Consider the following 18,252-nt stretch of genomic DNA (forward strand, 5'->3'; position numbering starts at 1 on the left):
ACATGGGAAAATTAGGAATTGCTTCACAGCTGGCATCCTTCGACATGTTATTTTTTTTTATTTATTTTTTTTTCTAAATAACTATCAACCATAAGGTTTCAGTTGTAATTGTTTTACAAGCGGTTGTAACAGTTATATAGAGTCGTTACGGCACTCAGATCTAAAATAGTGTGGAATAAGTTAGTGTTTTAGACTACAGACGAATAATCTGTCGATGTTGAAGTGTAGGTACTGACAATAGAAGGGCAACTTTAGTTAGAAATCAAGGACACCTAAAAAAAAATTATTTGTCAAATCAATCATTATTTTTACTAGGAATATTTTTTTAGATCTTCGAAACGTTCGTTTCTAAAATAGTGACTAACAGTGACGAGGATTTATTGTTGAAACTGTTTACGATTGGTTCTTACTCGGATGCTTCAGGAAAATGTTAGGCTTTTATTATTAACATTCATTTCGTCTGAAATTAGATACAGAACTCTAATATCAAAGTAAATTCATTTCAAAGTTGTCACTACAAGGTTTCAAGCTTACACTAGGAATATACCGTAAAAATAAGATAAAATGTCAGCCAAGAAAGAACAAACTCGTGTTAAGGAACAAGAGACATCTTCTCTCATTATTAGTATTTACTAAAATATCAATATATTCCTTCTTTTAACGATCTTATGATCTTTTTTCTTTCTTTTCGGCATATCCCTACCGTCACCATTGTGTTGTATTGTTTATTTTCGTCCTTTTCTAATCCATTTTGCATTGTATTACAATGAATCTGAAGTGGACGTGTCATTTATAGACAAATGCAAAAGTAAAAAAGAACAAAAATAATGTAAATTGCAGAGATTAGGCTAATAATTATACCCTACAGTTTTTCGTGATATCATTATTAGAAATAAAGTTAGAGTAAGTATTTAATACTTGCAGTGTATATAGAAGCCATTACATATTTCACTAATGCTAAAAACAAAATGATGACACTGATTAGGTTGCAAGTTACTGTAGTAGATCATGTAAGTTCTAATGTAGTTAGCAATTCATGTATTTCTCTGCCGAGTGAAAGCAGTGTTGTAATAAGTATTCCTGGAGTTCCTTTTGAATTTAGCAACAGTCTTGAGTCTTTATATTTTGGGGAAGTTTGTTGTAAAGCTTAATACTCGTGTATTTACTGTGTGGTTCTATGTTCTACAAAGGGAAGTTTTATTCATCCTAATTATACCATATACCATATAATTATTCTTTTAATATATTGCCAGTAATTACAAAAGCTACATTGCCACGGCCGCCATAAACACTTGTGGCGGGGTCTCAGTAACAGGAAGATAACATTTTCTTTTCTTTTTTTTTTTTTTTTTCCTGATGGGGGTCCATTTAGGATATGGTATGTAAGCTTGTCTGTTGTTTACATATCATCACTAACACGTAAGTCCATCCTTTAATGCTGGCCTTTTCTCCATCACCCACCACATTAGTAACCACTGAACCCCAGATTTCACATATGGCCTCAGAGAATGGAATATTCAAATAAAACATCATTACCATTACTGCACCAGAGTGTTTGCCTCGGAAATCTCCGGTATCAGTTCCAGCAGAAGAAACACTTGTTAAAAATACGCGACGTAAAAAAATAAATAAATAAATAAATAAATAACAGTTCAAATTATATTTATGCGGGTCGTCCATGCATTTAAGACATCTATACATAGAAAGCATGTTTTTATACTTTTCTGTTGGCTATTTTTTTTTTTCCTCTGGCAATTTTTCTGCACAGGCACGGGAAATTTTCTGCGATCACATCGCAGATCGCGGCATGTTCTGCTATGTGGGATGTATCTCCTTGGAAGTAATTCCCTACTGACTGAATAGAGCGACTCATCGATGTTTTCACTTGTGGATGAGCTATAGGAAATCCTCCTTCTTGAGAACCTTAAGAATATTGTCCTCATTTACTTGAGTCACTTCTATCATTCCGAACCTCTTCCCTATAAATAGCACTTCTAATTTTGGAAACAGATATGAAACGAAATCTTCAAGTTTAACGTCCCACGATTATACCCTTTAGGATAGAGGTGGCGGATAATTAAAGCAAGTGAATGATGATAGAATAATTGGTAGAATGAAGACGTGGAAGGAAACAAGAGTACCCCAAGGAACTCCACGACCAGAGGGAAAGGCTCTACCACTGAGCCATCGTGCCTCTTTAGAAACAGTTAGAAGTCGGTAAGGTCCATATCTGGAGACATAGGGTTGAGATGGTACAAAAACTTCGAATTTAGCCAAATGTTCGGTGGTAGAAAATGTACTGCGATCAGGAGCGTTATCGTGACGTAGGGTTTAACGCCAGAAGGTCAGGCTCTTACGCCAAAACTTTTAAAGCAATCATTCGAGAATTCATTTACAATATGACTGGCTAATTGTCTGCCTTCTTGGAGTGTATTCGTGGTGCAAAATACCGAATTAAAAAAAAAAAAAAAAAAGAGCGCAACATCGTCTTCAAATTGGAATGACCTATGTCTTTTTTCTTCTTTTTTTCCGATTGAAGTGAACTTGGGTTCTTTCATTGCGAAGACTGCACTTTAATTTCGGGACCACACCGTCGACATACCCAAGACTCATCACTTGACCCCCTCCCCCACTTAGTTTGAGAAATATAAGCCTTTTTTTTTTGTTAATTGTACACTAATATATTAATGAAAAACTGGAAAGTCTTGTCAGTGAACATCCCACCCTCCCTGCCAAAAACCTGAAATGACCCTACTGATCCTTTCTCTATCTTTTTCCAATATTTATCTCCACTTTTAGTCCCGATAAGTTACATATTTCTATTTATTTATTTATTTATTTATTTTAAGATTACTTTATATTTTCCACATACTTCTCAAGGAGGTGTTTGTAATTCAATAAATAAGACTGTTGGGATCCCATCCGTGTTTATTTTGGAATGGCGCGCTATTTGTTCAGTGCATACTTATTAAACATTTTGAAAGATGTGAAGCAAGTTACAGGAAAGAGATAAGGAAAGAGATAAGGAAAGTATTGACCTAGACACTTCTCTGAGGAAGAGGAAAATTTCCAACTCTGAGGGTAATTTGCACATATTTTTTATTAAATGCTCTCTCATTGTATAGCTTGAAGCATTTTGGAGTCAGTTTCTTTGAAACATTTCCCGGATTCAACACTGTACAAGTACACATCTACACAAAAGATACCACCTCTGTTTGAAAGAAAAGTCTTTATTTATTACTGTGTTTGCACCGTTCTTCTGGCATATGATTGCTCGCTTGAAATTTCATATGTTAGCACGTTAAGTTCGAGGAAACTCACTTCAATGTAGAGTAAAACGCAAAAACAGAAATTCTATATAAGGAAAGTCACCTAATCTTGGTGTGTTTAGTAAATATACACATACAGGACTGTAAACTAGTAACTGCCTACACTGTTTTTAACCTTGAATTCTTGTAAAGGCAAGGCAGCGGAAGTTTGGTTCCGGTTTTAAGTCATTGACATGCAGTGAAGGCAAATATAGCGTTGCTTGAGGCAACTAGCAAGTTCATGACGATCCCAGTTACAAACTGACCTACCTTATTTCCACATTATTTTCGTTTTGTGAGAGTGTATGAACAAAAAATTTCACCATAAAACACTGCATACCACTTTTTTAACCAATACATTTCTTTCAATGCAGCCAGTTTAATTTGTTACTTGAACGAGTGAGCTTTATTTGCAACTAGCCTTCGGCTAGCTGGAGACTTCGTCCCCCAGACCCCCGAATTTGCTCAGCCTATGGCCTCGCACTTCAAAAACATGTTTATTGCATTGTTCAATAACGAAAAATTTAAACCTTTTTTCTTCTGTTCTTCGCACAGCAAGAAAACGTTTACTGCATTGTTGAATAACAAAAATTTAAACCTCTTTCCTTCTAAGACGTAATAATAATAATAATAAAAAAAACATGATTGATTGATTGTTATGGGGTAGGTAGTATAGTGTTTGAAAGGAGACAAATAGATTTTTAGAAGAAACATAAAACGTGATTTTATTGTATATGCGTACATAATGTATGACCGTCACCAAAATGTTAAGAGAGAAATGAATAACATTTAAAGTAAATGAGAGTATGGAGAAGATAATAAATAATATTTTGATTTACACGGAGTTACATATTTTTATGTTAAGACTGTTATATGCATATTTTATTATAATAACGGACAGAGTTCATGGTTGCGTACTTAGTCAATTGACAGCTGAGTTTGCACACCACTAATGCTAAGATTGTAGAACGCCACTGTGAACGATGTGCGAATGCGTTGAGGTTGAGTTGTGATTGTAATGTGAAGATTTTTGTAAGATTTTTAGAGACTATATATTTATTTTTTATATTTTTATTTTTTTATTTTGGATTTGAGAAAATAGGATTGTTTATTTTTCGTTGTGAAAGTCTTTCTGTTTAGAATATTTGTTTTTAACTTTCACTATTTTTACCAGGATGCTTTTCAATACTTTATTTAAAATATTTTACTTTTACTTGTTTATTGTTTGGTTTTTCCGAGAAATTAAAAAAAATACTTTAATTTTTAATATTACAAAATAAAAAAAAAATACTTCTTAGAATACGCATTTCAATCAAAGCGAAAAGATAAAAACCCATGTTGACCCAAGTGCTGTGTCCAAAAATGCATTTCAAATAGTTCCCTCTTTTTTCCCTGATGAGACTGAGAACTTCGAAGTCATTTTTAGGACTAAAAAAATGCCCCTCTTTTCTCATTATAAGTGGAATTTCGAGAAAAGCCGTGGCTGAATTTCCGAAAACGCTGTGGCATATGCACACGTGTTTTGAAATAGAAGTTTGTTTTACACCAATTTTCACATCCCTAACATGTCTCTAATCTTCAGGTGTTTCGAGATAGGGTAATCTTATTATAACAATTCTAACCCGATCCCTTTTTCCTTTCACCTTTATTCTTCCATTCTAAGAGAAAGATCAAAAAACGTTCAAACATGTCTTTAATTACGTATTTTAAAAGAATAAATACTAAATTTCATGTCTCTAATTTAAAACCGAAACGGGTTTTCCCAGTGCCGGTAAAAGTTTAACACTTTGAGGATCTGCCTTGAACTTCTTTCTAACTTGCTCTTATCTTTATGAGTTTTAAAAACCAATAAATAGTATATACCAAGGGCGCCGATTTCTCTGTAAATTTGGGGGGGGGCATTCAGGTTCAGAAGGTATATATATGAGGATTTTAAGACAAATTGCATTCAAATTAGGACAAATATTGTATATTCATAAATACAATAGGGGACCGACATGAGCTTTTGGAGGGCCTTGGCCCCCTTGCCCCCCCAGGATCGGCGCCCTTGGTATATACCAACACTAACACATGTTAGATATGTACAACATTACAGTCAAAGGAATTTCGAGATGTGGCTATCTTATAACAATTGCAAATCCTACCCATTTTCCCGCTTTTTCCTCCCTTCCAAAGAACGCATAAAAAAACCTGAAACATATCTTTAATTATTTTAAATGAAAAGTCCAAATACCAAACTTCAAATCCCAAACCTTAAGGGAATTCGGAACAGGGCAACCTAATTCTAACAATTGTAACCTCATCCTCTTTTTCTTCCTGCCCTTTTCCCCTTGTACGGGAAATATCAAAGAACGCTGAAACATGTATTTAATTATTTTTGATGGAAGTCCATACACTGAATTTCATGTCCCTACCCTTCAGAAATTTGGAAATATGGGTATTTCACTACAATAATTGTTACCCCCATTCCTCCCTTCCCCATCGAATTTCCACAAAAAAATCCTTCCTTAGTGACGCCTTACGTAACAAAAACTATGCACTATCAAATTTTAAAGTTTCTAGCTTAAGGAACTTCGTGTTCTGTAGTTGTTCCCCTTTCAGTGTAAATATATCTTTTAGGAATAAATTCGGCTAAAAAGGATTAGCAGCCATCTTTTACAAAAAGACTTCTCTCACATCAACAAAAATCTCCCTCTTATACTTGCAGTACTTATTTTCGAAAATAATAACAATAATAATAATAAGTTCAGATCAAAGGATATCGACCCAAGAATTTTCCATTCCAATCTTGTAAAATAAATAAATAAATAAATAAATAAACTTTGCGTCATTGTATCCGTAATTGATCTAATTTCTATGTAAACAACTTATATTCTAGCATTGACTTCCATTAAATTACATTCTCTCTTTGTGGCCATGTGGCTAATCAATTGAGTGTGGGCCTGAATTTGATCCCTGGCGGGGATAGAAATCCTTGGCAAAAACCCGAGTACGTAATAGTTCGAATCTATCATTAGGCCTCGTCTCAAATAAGCTCGGTACTCAAAACAGATGTTAAATTCGATTTAATCAATCAAACCAATAAATAATATTCTCGAAGTCATACTCATAAGCGACGTAAAACAACTTTTATATCATTATCGGCTGATGTGGCCCAAAGGTTAGCTTCCTCTAGAATAGTGATGGGTAAACTATGGCCTTCGGGTCAGATGCGGCCTCCTGAGAGGTTCAATCCGGAAAAGAACAATTAATCATTCTGTTATTTTCTTCTTCTTTCCTCCCTCTTTATAATTAGCTTAGTGACTACAGATTGATTTATTTACTTTATTTACGCTCGATATTGAAATGTTATATTATCATTTTAGGAATATTATGTTCACACTGGCTGCTGGCCTATTTACGTATTACAAAGTTTTCGTATTGGATTGTTTTTGAACGCCCCAAAATTAGAGCTCTACAAGTTCTTGCGAAAATTTAGTTTCCCAAATCCATCTCTCATGTCCAGAAACCTTTTACTATATGTGAACAAATCTTTCCTACAGTGAAATTTCGAAAGAGTTGTATTAGAAACAGACTGACGGATGGCCATTTACACCTCACTTCTGAAAATTAGTGCATCCTAATTCGAACCAGGTTACAGGGGCGGATCCAGGACGAACTTCTGGGGAAGCTGTGGATTGTAATACTGCTAAGCTACTTTTAAGAGCTCCAAATTCTGGGATGGGTTTTATCTATATATAAAATAAGAAAGTTCCTTCTTCTGGGGGGGGGGGGATTATCCCGATGCCCTCCACTAGATCCGTCCTTGCCAGGTTATGAGAAACTTTTAGAAATGCAACCACTGTTTCATTCTCCACATTCTCGTTCATAATCTTTCAATCATTAATAGAGCCCAGTATTATAATAATTTCGTAAAACGTACCGTTATTTTTTTTAATAAATTACATTCGCCTGCCTAATTCTTTTCTTCCTTCACTGGGCTCCTTCTAAAAAGATTGCCTTTCATTGCCTTAAAAGAAGCTGCATGTATAACTGTAAAATTAAAATGTTATTAGCTCTTTCGAACAAATTTTGTTAAGCCATCTGTGGAGAGACTGCTGAATTGAGAGAAACTGGTAATACTGGTTTCCCTATTAGAAGCAGTGTTTCTTCCAGACATATTTTTGAGGGGCACTCCCCCCCCCTTTGGAGTTCTGGGATGCCCTCCCGGAAGAGACCGATAATAATACGTCTATAATACAATAATAAATAGAATAGAACCAACAGAGCCTCCCGGAATACTAAGTGTGCCCCCCGGAATATTTTTTCTGAAAGAACGACTGATTAGAAGCCCGATGATTCTGTTCACTCCCAGGAAAAACTGTCTCTTGGGTCACCCTGTATATGTTGTGTATATGAACGAGAAATTAAACATATAGTTTAAATTTACATTAATTTATAAAAAGAATTGTGAAGTACGTTCGTTTTGAGAAGATAAACATGAGATTTCTGCTTACTGTCATAATTAGCGCGAATCATGATCCTGTTTACTAAAAGATCTTTCTGAAATTGAGAAATCAAATTGGATATAGCCACTTTTATTTTGTTTCACGCCAATTTTGACAATTAGTTACTTTTTATCAGTAAAAATATGGTGGAGCTTCAAAATAGTGTAGGCTAAGTACAAGGGTGCCGATCCTGGAGGGGTCGGGGCTTGCCCCCCCCCCCAAAGCTCATGTGGGCCCCCTAATTGTATTTATGAATATACAATATTTGGTATGATTTGGATGCAATTTGTCTTAAAATCCTCATGCAGTATATGCCTTCTGCATCTGCAGTAGGGTCATTGCCCCTATGATGGCCACTGTAACGTCGTTTGCTCGATAACATGCAGGATATTGCAACGATACTCACAAAAAGTTGTGTACGCGAAGTGACACACTTCAACTATACAGTCACAAGAAACAAAAAAAGACACTTAGTATATCCTAAATTATTACAAAAAAAAAAAAAAAAAAAAAACTGAAAGGATGCAAAGTGTCCATCATTGAAACACACGCTCCATTGATGGCCACAGGTATGCTCCTAATATGGTCACATTAAGATCTGCCTATTTTCCCTTCTACTGAGATCGAAAGAACGAATAAATTGTGTGAACAAATAAGAAGAATGTTATTTCCATTGTATATTAGTATTATGACGTTATATTATTCACAACTTACACATGGACATACACAACAATTGGACATCCTGGCGTACATGGTTGGATAAATGATATACAAGCTAGGCTACAAGTATTATATGTAAAGGTTAACCACTAAATAGGGTCTAACACAAGCTACTACTTAACTAAGATATTGGACATGGGCTAACTACAGAAGTAATTCATCACTTATATAGGTTACCTACTCACCATTTATAATTACATCATTTATATAGGTTACCTACTCATCAAAGCAGTCATCACAAAAATATTTAGTTTTTGTCATTCGACCTTATGATTGAGCACAGGTTTCATGTACCCGCACTACAAAAGCACATTGAAGCATTCAAACACTACAAAAAATACATTGAATCTAGATTTTTAGCATCTCCAGAGTCATCATAATAATAACCATTACACTGTCCACAAAAATCTTCTTTCCATGCCTTAGATGATTCCCTAGTCATTACGCGAGTAGAAGGCCCAGCCTTTAACATGTCCGATGTATCGTTGGAAGTCTTAGTATTGGTGGGTCTATATTCCCGACGATGAAGAGATCTAGAAAACTTAGGTTTTGTAGCCACGGCACGTGATTTTCTTTCTTTTATGTATTGGATTTGGACGGAGACAATGGATTGTAAATAGCATTACGATGTGGCCTCTTTCGGTTGGTAGGCTGCGCTTGAGAGATTGGCAAAATATCTTCAAATGTCACTTGTTGTTCATCAGGTTGTGTATGAATAGTACGTAATAAATCAATATCATTAGGCAAATTCACAGATCTGGGTGCCGGTGGTGTCAGATGCAGTGGATATGGTGGGTTGAGAAGAGCTGGTTTTATTGCATCGTTGACTGTCTTCACTGCATTCCTCTTGTTGTTGGTTTTCGAATGTTTCCATGTGAGTCTCTGTGTCCACAGAACCAGAATCTTCACTGAAAGCATATCCTTCTGGAGGAATCTTTTCAGGATTGATTGGAAAAATCCCACATGCTTCGAAGTCTCTGAGACCGTTAGATACATTCGCTGCTTGCGACCAGGCTTCGAAGAACACACTGGGAAAGCTCTGTTAGTGAAAGCCTCTGAAGTATGGCGTCTTTTCCAAACGTTAGTTGCCTGGTTATAATAGTGTTTTAAAAGTTTCATTCATTTCTCATCATCACCGTCTCATTTAGCCTGACCGGCATAATCGTGGGACGTAAAACTTAAAGATTTCATTTAATTTTTTTCCATTCTGTTTTGTGGAGGGATCTCTGCATCCTTTCCCTGGATCCGCTCTCGCTTAGAGATTAATGCTATCGATAACACAAGCGGGTCTGATTTCACAACCCAGTCATAACGTGTCTTACTTGTCTGGTTAATAACGATGTAGATTAAAACTATTTCTCTAAATGCTGACGTTCCAAGTGGAATTTTGTTTTAAATCTGATTTTGCTAATTTACATTCAAATTCTTATTCTATATGCATCTCTACTTAAAGGAAACGCCAAATCTCTTGACTTTTAGGGCGTGGTCTCTTTCATCAGGCTAGTCAATTACAGAGATAGTAGCATTGACTCACTTCACGCATAAACTTAAAACGGCACTTCAAAAAAGATGTTTCAGTCACAAAAAATCTGACAACGTCGCAAGTGAATTCTATTGGCAATCGTCAAGAGATTTGCCGTGGATCAGCATAGAATGGCCTTCATATATAACTGTTTACCCTATTATCTGAGTATTCCAATAATTTAGTAACAGAAAAAAAAAATGCTCACTATACTTTTCACTTCTACAAAGTCTGACGCCAGCGTTTGCTTCTGCGCTGGTGAATCTCCAGGTAAGCCATTAAATGAATGATGTTATACTTTCCAGTGTCAGTAGATGGAGCGATGGCTCTGTGCCAATGATGGCCACGCTTAACTTCTCTGACCATCATAGGAACAGAACTTTGTGGCCGTCATTGGCAAACACACTTGTTTAATTCACTACCGACGAGAGGGCAGATAACTCTAACACGACAGCTAAGCTTTCGTGTTTTACCAACTAGAAGAAAGGTTAAAGCGACACCAACAATATTGTTTACAAAAAACACACTTAGCTAGACATGCATCCCTGTTGAACCTACTCAAATGTTATAAGAAAGTATTAAAACATGCATATTTCTCAAAACGTTGTATGTACGAGAGTTAATACTTACATTTCAACGATGACAATTTCACCTCGAAATCAGCATGGCTCTCCTCATTTACAAAACTCACAATTAGCGATGTTCTGTGAATACTGCTGAAATTACGTGATTGTGGCCATCATGTGAACAATGGCCATCATAGGGGCAATGACCCTATATGCCCCCCGCAATTTACAGAGAAATTAGTGCCCTTGGCTAAGTATCAATTCAGCAAAATTTTCAAAATATTTCACCTGTGACTGGTAGTCAGTTTTCAGCCACGGTGTACAGCTTGAGAATAGGGTTGGCACCTATTCTAAATTACTACCTAAGAGGGACGCATTATACGGCAGGATGCCAAATTATCTAAAAACATTTATGAAGTATACAACGGAAATTCTTGGTGACATTTGTAAAATTTGACCCACAATGTCCTATGACTATCGAGATATTGATATATGTAGTTGTATTGCTAAAATTGTTCGTGTTAGCACCATTGAAGTTACCGCTAATGATGTTATTCTTTGTTTGTACCGTTGCATTGGTTCATAACTTCTGTTCAGCCCGGTCTTCTCAGTTTCGGGTGGGAGGGAATCTTTAACTCTAGAGGGGAGATCATGTTCATCATCAACATGCTACACCTGGCGCGCACCCAGAATTTATTGGTGGGAGGGATCAAAAAAATTTGTTGTGGGGGGGTCTAATACTAATATAATAAAGTCACGTAGCTATAAAACGAAACAATATGATACATCAAGATAGTTCGGATAGTCAAACGTACGATGCATTAATGAAATACTACATTGACATTAGTCTCTAATTTAAGATTTTCACGGCATCGAAGCTTTCATAGTCTTAATATGCATCCATATATCCAGCATATTGATTGTTCCTATGTGTTTTAAAGCAGTGTTCGGGTAATCAGTACCTATTGTATTTCTAAAATATAGCTATTTTAATTTCCGTGAAATGTGGTCTTCCTGTCACCACAGCATGGCGCGCTCTCAGGATGTGGATCGAGGAGAAGGCCTAGATATAGAGGTTAGCTGCGAACATACTTGAATAAGCAGTCGCGGACAGATGACAAGGGGTGATCCTCCAGCTTGGGAATTTGGTGTGGGGCGAACAACTTCATCCTGTAAAAAAGAGGCTTGTTCAGATATATTCACAGAATCCTCGGATCAGAACTGATAACTTGGCACGAACTCAGCAACGTAAAATCGATATGAGATTTGGAACATGGAATATTAGAAGTCTCTATAGGAAAGGCGCGTTAAAATTGTAATGAATGAATTTAGAAATAGAGGATTGACCTAGTGAGATATCAGGAAGTTATGAGAAGGAAATGGAGAAATCAAGTCGGGAAATTTTACGTTCTTTTACGGGGAACGAATTAAAAATTACCAACTAGGAACAGGGCTTTTCGTTCACAAACGAATAATATCAGCAATTACATGGGTTGAATTTGTTAATGATAGATTTTCTTTTACTTCTCTTAAGGGTCGGTGGTGTAATATTATTGTTTTAAATGGACATGCCACAACACAAAATAAGGATGATGATATCCGCGAAGGTAGGACGAGAGGTTATTTTCAAATCGATTATAGGGAATAAATGTCTGGATAAGGAAGATTGTGACAACGGCGTTAGACTCGTGAACTTTGCAACATTCAGAAACCTTATCGTGATGATTACAAAATTCCCACATCGCGACGTTCATAAATATACTTGGACCTCACCAGACGGAAAAACACATAATTAAATCGATCACGTTTTAGTAGACAGAAGAAAACAGTCAAGCACAATTGATGTTCGGTCGTTCAGAGGAGTTGATTATGGTAATAGAGAGACTATCGTTGAATAAAGGAAATATTCAATATCTGAAAACGGAGCGGTTTAATTTAAAGAAATTAGAGGAGAGTCAGGTGAGAGGGGAGCCAGATTGAAGTGTCGAATAGATACTCGGTTTTAGAAGGTTCGAAGTGCACTAGTGTTCAGGATACTTGGTTGAAATTAGAGAAAACATTAAGATTTCAGCAAAAGAAATATTGGGAAAGGCAGAAATACGTAGGAACAAAGCATGGTTCAACCGGGAATGCACTAAAGTAGCAGAGAAGAGAAAACAGAAGAAACAGCGTTGGCTACAAAATCCGAACGAAATAACTACATAAAATTTCACTGTCATCTGGCGGAAAACTTCCAAAGCTTTTAGAACAAAGAAACGCGATTTTTGAAAGCTAAAATTAATTAACTTGAAGATATAGTAAAAAACAAAACATTCAGGACATGTATAAATGCATCAACGAACTTAAGAAAGGCTATCAGCATCGTGCTTATACATTAAAGAAAGCCAACGGAACAGTTCTCACTGATCAGGATAGCATCTTAAATAGATGGAAAGATTTCTTTGACGATTTACTTAACACATAGCCAAAAACTAATGTTCGTAGAGAAAGTGAAATGCATACTGCATAAATGTATATTCCAGAACCTAACCAGACAGAAATAGAAATCGCTATTTAAAAATTAAAGAAACACACATTTCCGGGTGTACACATAATTCTGGCTGAGTTAATTTTAGCTGGAGGGGAAAAATTATAGAGCAAAATACACAAATTCATTCTCCTTATCTGGAACAAGGAGGAATTACCACAAAAGTGAAAAAATCAATCATGTCCCAGTACAGAAGAAAAACAACAAAACTGATTATAATAATTATTGAGACATTTCTCTTCTGTCAACATCCAATAAATCCTCTTAAACATTCTATTAGAAAGATTAACTCCATATGCAGATAAAATTATTGGAGATTATCAGAGCGGATGTAGGTAAAATCGATCAACTATCGACTAGATATTTACCGTTCCACTAATATTTGAAAAGAAATGGGAATACAATATCCTGGCACATCAATTATTGAATTTAGACTCGAGTAGGAGGAAAACATTGTACAACATGCTTACAGAATTTGGAATGCCGAAAAAGTTATATTAATTACGATATGTTTAAATGAATCCCAAAGTAAGGTTCGAATAGAGAAATTCTCGTTCACGAGCTTTCACGTTGAGAATGGCCTAAAACAAGGATATGCGTTGTCGCCATTATTATTTAATTTTGTTTTGGAGAACACAATAAGGAAAATCAAAGACAGGAATCAGGTCTTAGAGCTGAATTGTATTTACCAGGTTATGGCGTACGCTGATGATGTAAATTTAATAGGGGATGATAGAACAATAGAAAGAAATGTAGAAATCTTAATTAACGCTTGCAGGGATATGGGGTTAGAAGTAAATGCAGAGAAAACTAAGTGCATGGAAACTTGTCGGAATCGTAATACTGTATTTTATGTATGCGTTAAAGTATCAAATAATATTTACTTTCAACAAAGTGCATACCTTTACATATCTAGGATCATTATTAACAGTCCAAAACTATATTCCCTAAGAAATTCGATGTCAACTGAAAGCAAGGATTTCGTGCTACCTCTATTATTCAGTTAAAAATCTTTTCTTGTCGCGAATTCTGTTGAGGAATTTGTAGCTTAGAATATAAAACGATAATCATGCCTATTGTGCTGTATGGTTGCGAAAAATGATCACTGACTCTGTGGGAAAATCGCAGTCTGAAAGTATTTGAAAACAAAATTCTTAGATCAATATTCGGACTCCAAGAGGAACGGGAATGGGGAATGGCGGAAACTTCATAACGAGGAAGTGCATAATTTATACGTTTACCAAACATTGTTAGGGTCATCAAGTCTAGGAGGCTCAAATAGGCAGGTCATGTAGCCAGAATGGAAGAAATTAGAAACACTTTCGAAGTTCTAACTGAAAATCTAAATAGGAAAACGACAATTAGCAAGATCGAGGCACAGATGGGATGACAATATTAAAATGGTTCTCGCAGAGATAGGAATATAAAGTAGAAACTGGGTACAATTGGCTAAGAACAGAAATTAATGGAGAGGTTTTGTAAACACGGCATTGAACTTCCTGTATCTATAGGCAATAGAGTTACATTAAGTTGTTGGTTATTTAGCTTCTTTTCATTTGACAGGAATGTTATTACAGGAACTAAAAAGTTTTTCTCTAAAAAAGATTTCGATTAGAGGTTTCCAGAAATTAGCTATTCACGTTAATACTAAAACAGATTTGGTGATGATTTTGATATACAGTAAAATAGCACCCATACTTTCTTTTAGTCTCTCTCTCTCTCTCTCTCTCTCTCTCTCTCTCTATATATATATATATATATATATATATATATATATATATATATATATATATATATATATATATATATATATATATATTCCAGTTTGTATGGGCGCCCTTTCAGTAGACTTGTCCACCGCTCTCATTAGTATCCTAGCACGGGCCTGGTATATCGTTATAAATTATCGCATAGTTAGCAAGCCTGCCTTGGATTAGGGCAAGGTACCATTACTTTGCATTCCTTAATCAGCACCCATTACGTTAATAGCATTTTTTCTTTCTTCCACACATATTTTAAAGTTTTGAAGTTCTTTGTTTGGAAAGACGATGGAAAAATCCGCCAGAATATTTTACGGAGTAGAATATATGAATTGAGGGGAGGGGAAAGGTTCTTCCGATGGGTGTTTGGCTATATACTAAATAGTTTCTATCTTCAGATGAGCAGACTGGTTATTGTCGAAGGTCAACAAGTAGTTAAATCACTTTAGATCTCGGCGCAGTTGTATACATGAACTCATATGCATACGAGAACGAAATGACCACTTGGTTCAAGGATGGACATCAAAATCTTTTGGTTTTGCCCTGGGAAAAGCCAATATTCCTTTTGTTCTTCATAATACTCGTATCTCTCAAAAATGTGTTATTGTTAACTACATTTATACATTATTCTGTTTTTTGTTATGCCTATCATTAAAACGATTGCAATTCTTAATTCACATAGGGTACAAATCTTCTCTTAGATGCAAACATGTCAGAATAGAAGGGGATATAACTGCAAACAAGAACGAAACTTCAACTTTTAATTGTTTTGCTTCGAGATAAATATTACTCCGACGAGAGATTATGTGGTTTGTATCCCACGTTAAGTTATAGGTCCACGTCTCATATAGCCATGCTGCTGAAAAGGGACGCTAAAATCCAATCCAATCTTAAATTTATGCTTATTTTCTCCCTAACACTTCTGAACGTCCATTTCACATCTGTAAAATATAGAGTCGCATCTGAAGGAGGTCTACCACACATTGTCCAACATTCAAGGTTATTTTCAGAGTGGTTCTATATATATATAGTCATTATCAAAAGTCTGAGCACACCACTGATTTTTTTCAGATTTTTTTAAAGATATGTATCCATATAAACCAAGTTTATTGGACTTGTTCTGTAAAATAAACATCATAGCCCATATAAGGAATTTAAAACTTGGTCCTGTTTCCTAAGACAAATTTACTGATTAGGTTTGTGTTCAATAAAATGTTGACCTTAGACTTGATATGAGCTTTACAAATTCCTTGCATTTGTTCAATTAATTTATCCCATTCTTGCAAAACTATGCGACTCCAGTAGTTCTGAAGGATTTTCCAAAGACCTTCATTATTCGTTGGTATCTATTTACGGACTATCCTGTCAAGTTCATCTTACAAGAGTTCGTTGGGTAACAAATTCGATAACTGTGGCGACTATTCCATTTGTTGGTGATGTCTTGCATTGCATTGCAGATAATTACTGAATAGTTTGGAAGAATGTTTGGGTTGGTAATCCTGTTGTAGTTATCGCTCCAAATACGCGTTCCTGATGGAATCCTATGCCTCACATAAACGTTATGAAACACATTTTTGTCCATTATTCCATTAATTCGAACTACATTATCAATTTTGTAGTCTGTGCAGCACCCTCAAACAGTGATGCTATCTGTTTCATGCCTTGCTGTAGGTATTACACGGTCGGGATAAAACCGCTCTTCGTGACGGCGATGCACAAACTTCTAACATTGGAATTCGAAAAACTGGAATTTATACTTGTCGGTCCAGATTGTCCTCTTCCATTGTTCACCGTTCCAGTAGTTTTTAATTTTTTTTTTAACTTTTTGGACAAGGAGTATCTTTTTGTAATGTTTCCTGCTTGAAGGAATGGTTTCTTTACCGCAATCCTGTCCCTAAGACCGTAGATCTGAAGGTACTGGGCCACCGTTCTACAGTATTTGATACTGAATGGAAATATTGCTCTTCCATAGTTCTATCGTTTCTTCTGGAGCGGTTAACGGTTATTGTGTTTGCTTGTTTTTCCAGTGAACTTATCTTTAAGAGAAGTTGTTATTTTCGGACGATCAGTGCGTTTCTGTGTAATATTTACACAACTTTGTGACTATCTTTCAATAGTCAGACGCACTGCCTTGATTAATCACTGAGCGATTTTTTTTTTTGTGCAGAAAATGACACTCTTCTCTCAAAATAACCACTTGAAAACGTGCTTGAACTTTAAGTTAACACTTTTTCTTCCACATTTTATAGCATTTACGTATTTTTCACAGTACTCACACTATTAACTTGACATACTTCAAGTTAACCATACTTCTACGTAAATGTAGGGAAGAAACTGTAGAATATTTAGGATCTTTAAAATTCGAATCTTAAGGGGATGAGGAGGGGATTCAAAATTTATAGAGAACCTCAATATCTTCTCAAGTTGGACAGCCCAAAGGATTCTACTGTATTCCAAGTTGAATACCGTTCAACTCGTGTGAAGAACAGTCTGGTTCTGCTGGTTATAAATAAAACTAATTCTAAACATCGATGACATCGTATTTTATAGGTAAATCTGTATTTTAAAACGTATAGGAGAGAAGAGGATACTTTTAGCCAGCATCCTTCATAGGAAGGCTAATTGGATTGGACACATCTTACGAAGCAATTGTATTCTTCATATCGCCATAATAGGAAAGATAGAAAGAAAGCGAGGAATAGAGGAAAATATTGGGAGTTAAAAGAGGAAGCTGGCAGAATACTTCATAATAATAATACTAATAAATCTGTATAACGGCTACAAATATTTTAGTTTGTATTTACTACGAAATGTTTGAGATCTAGTAGTAGACATAATATTAAATATTGACATTCGTTGAATGCCTATGGGTTCTAAAAGTAACATATTCACAGATTTAGTGGCTAACTTGTAGACTTATTATTATTGAAGGGCTAATTATTACGGCTAGGTTAGTAGTTTCTTCAAGTTACTAAGACTTATAACTTACCATTAGTTTATCCCAAGCAGACTCATTAAGTTTGAAATCAAAATTGTATTTCGTTAAATACCCTGGCAAGTAATATTTGGGATGAAGTTTTTCCTTTGGAGCAAACTTAATATCAGCTAAGCAATATTGGCCCTGTAAGTGATTCTCTTGTAGTTCAGGATATCGGGAGTTGTCTAGATGAATATCGACCTCCATGCAGCCATCAAAATCTCCCATTTGGTAAGATCTACCAGAAATCACTCCATCTGGAAGTTTTGACGAAGAATCGAACACTGAAATAAAGAAACAAAACATTCAAATTAAGATTCTTTCCTTATTTGCTTTATACGTATATTGCTTTAAATCTTTCATATCCTTGATTGTTTTAAATGGT

At 35.5% G+C, this 18,252-nt stretch overlaps 1 protein-coding gene across 1 annotated transcript in view; it reads right to left on the reverse strand.

Annotated features, from left to right (window-relative positions):
* LOC145669878 (nose resistant to fluoxetine protein 6-like) overlaps nucleotides 1–8,536 on the reverse strand; it is a 57,972-nt gene extending 49,436 nt beyond the window's left edge. Inside the window, exon 1 of the mRNA XM_081738224.1 lies at nucleotides 8,510–8,536. Coding sequence (XP_081594350.1) covers nucleotides 8,510–8,536 — 27 coding nt within the window. The remainder of the gene's footprint in view (nucleotides 1–8,509) is intronic.
* Between the last annotated feature and the right edge of the window lie 9,716 nt (nucleotides 8,537–18,252).

The sequence above is a fragment of the Thermobia domestica genome, chromosome 14 (assembly GCF_964235325.1).
Source record: "Thermobia domestica chromosome 14, izTheDome1.hap1.1, whole genome shotgun sequence".
Lineage (NCBI taxonomy): Eukaryota > Metazoa > Arthropoda > Insecta > Zygentoma > Lepismatidae > Thermobia > Thermobia domestica.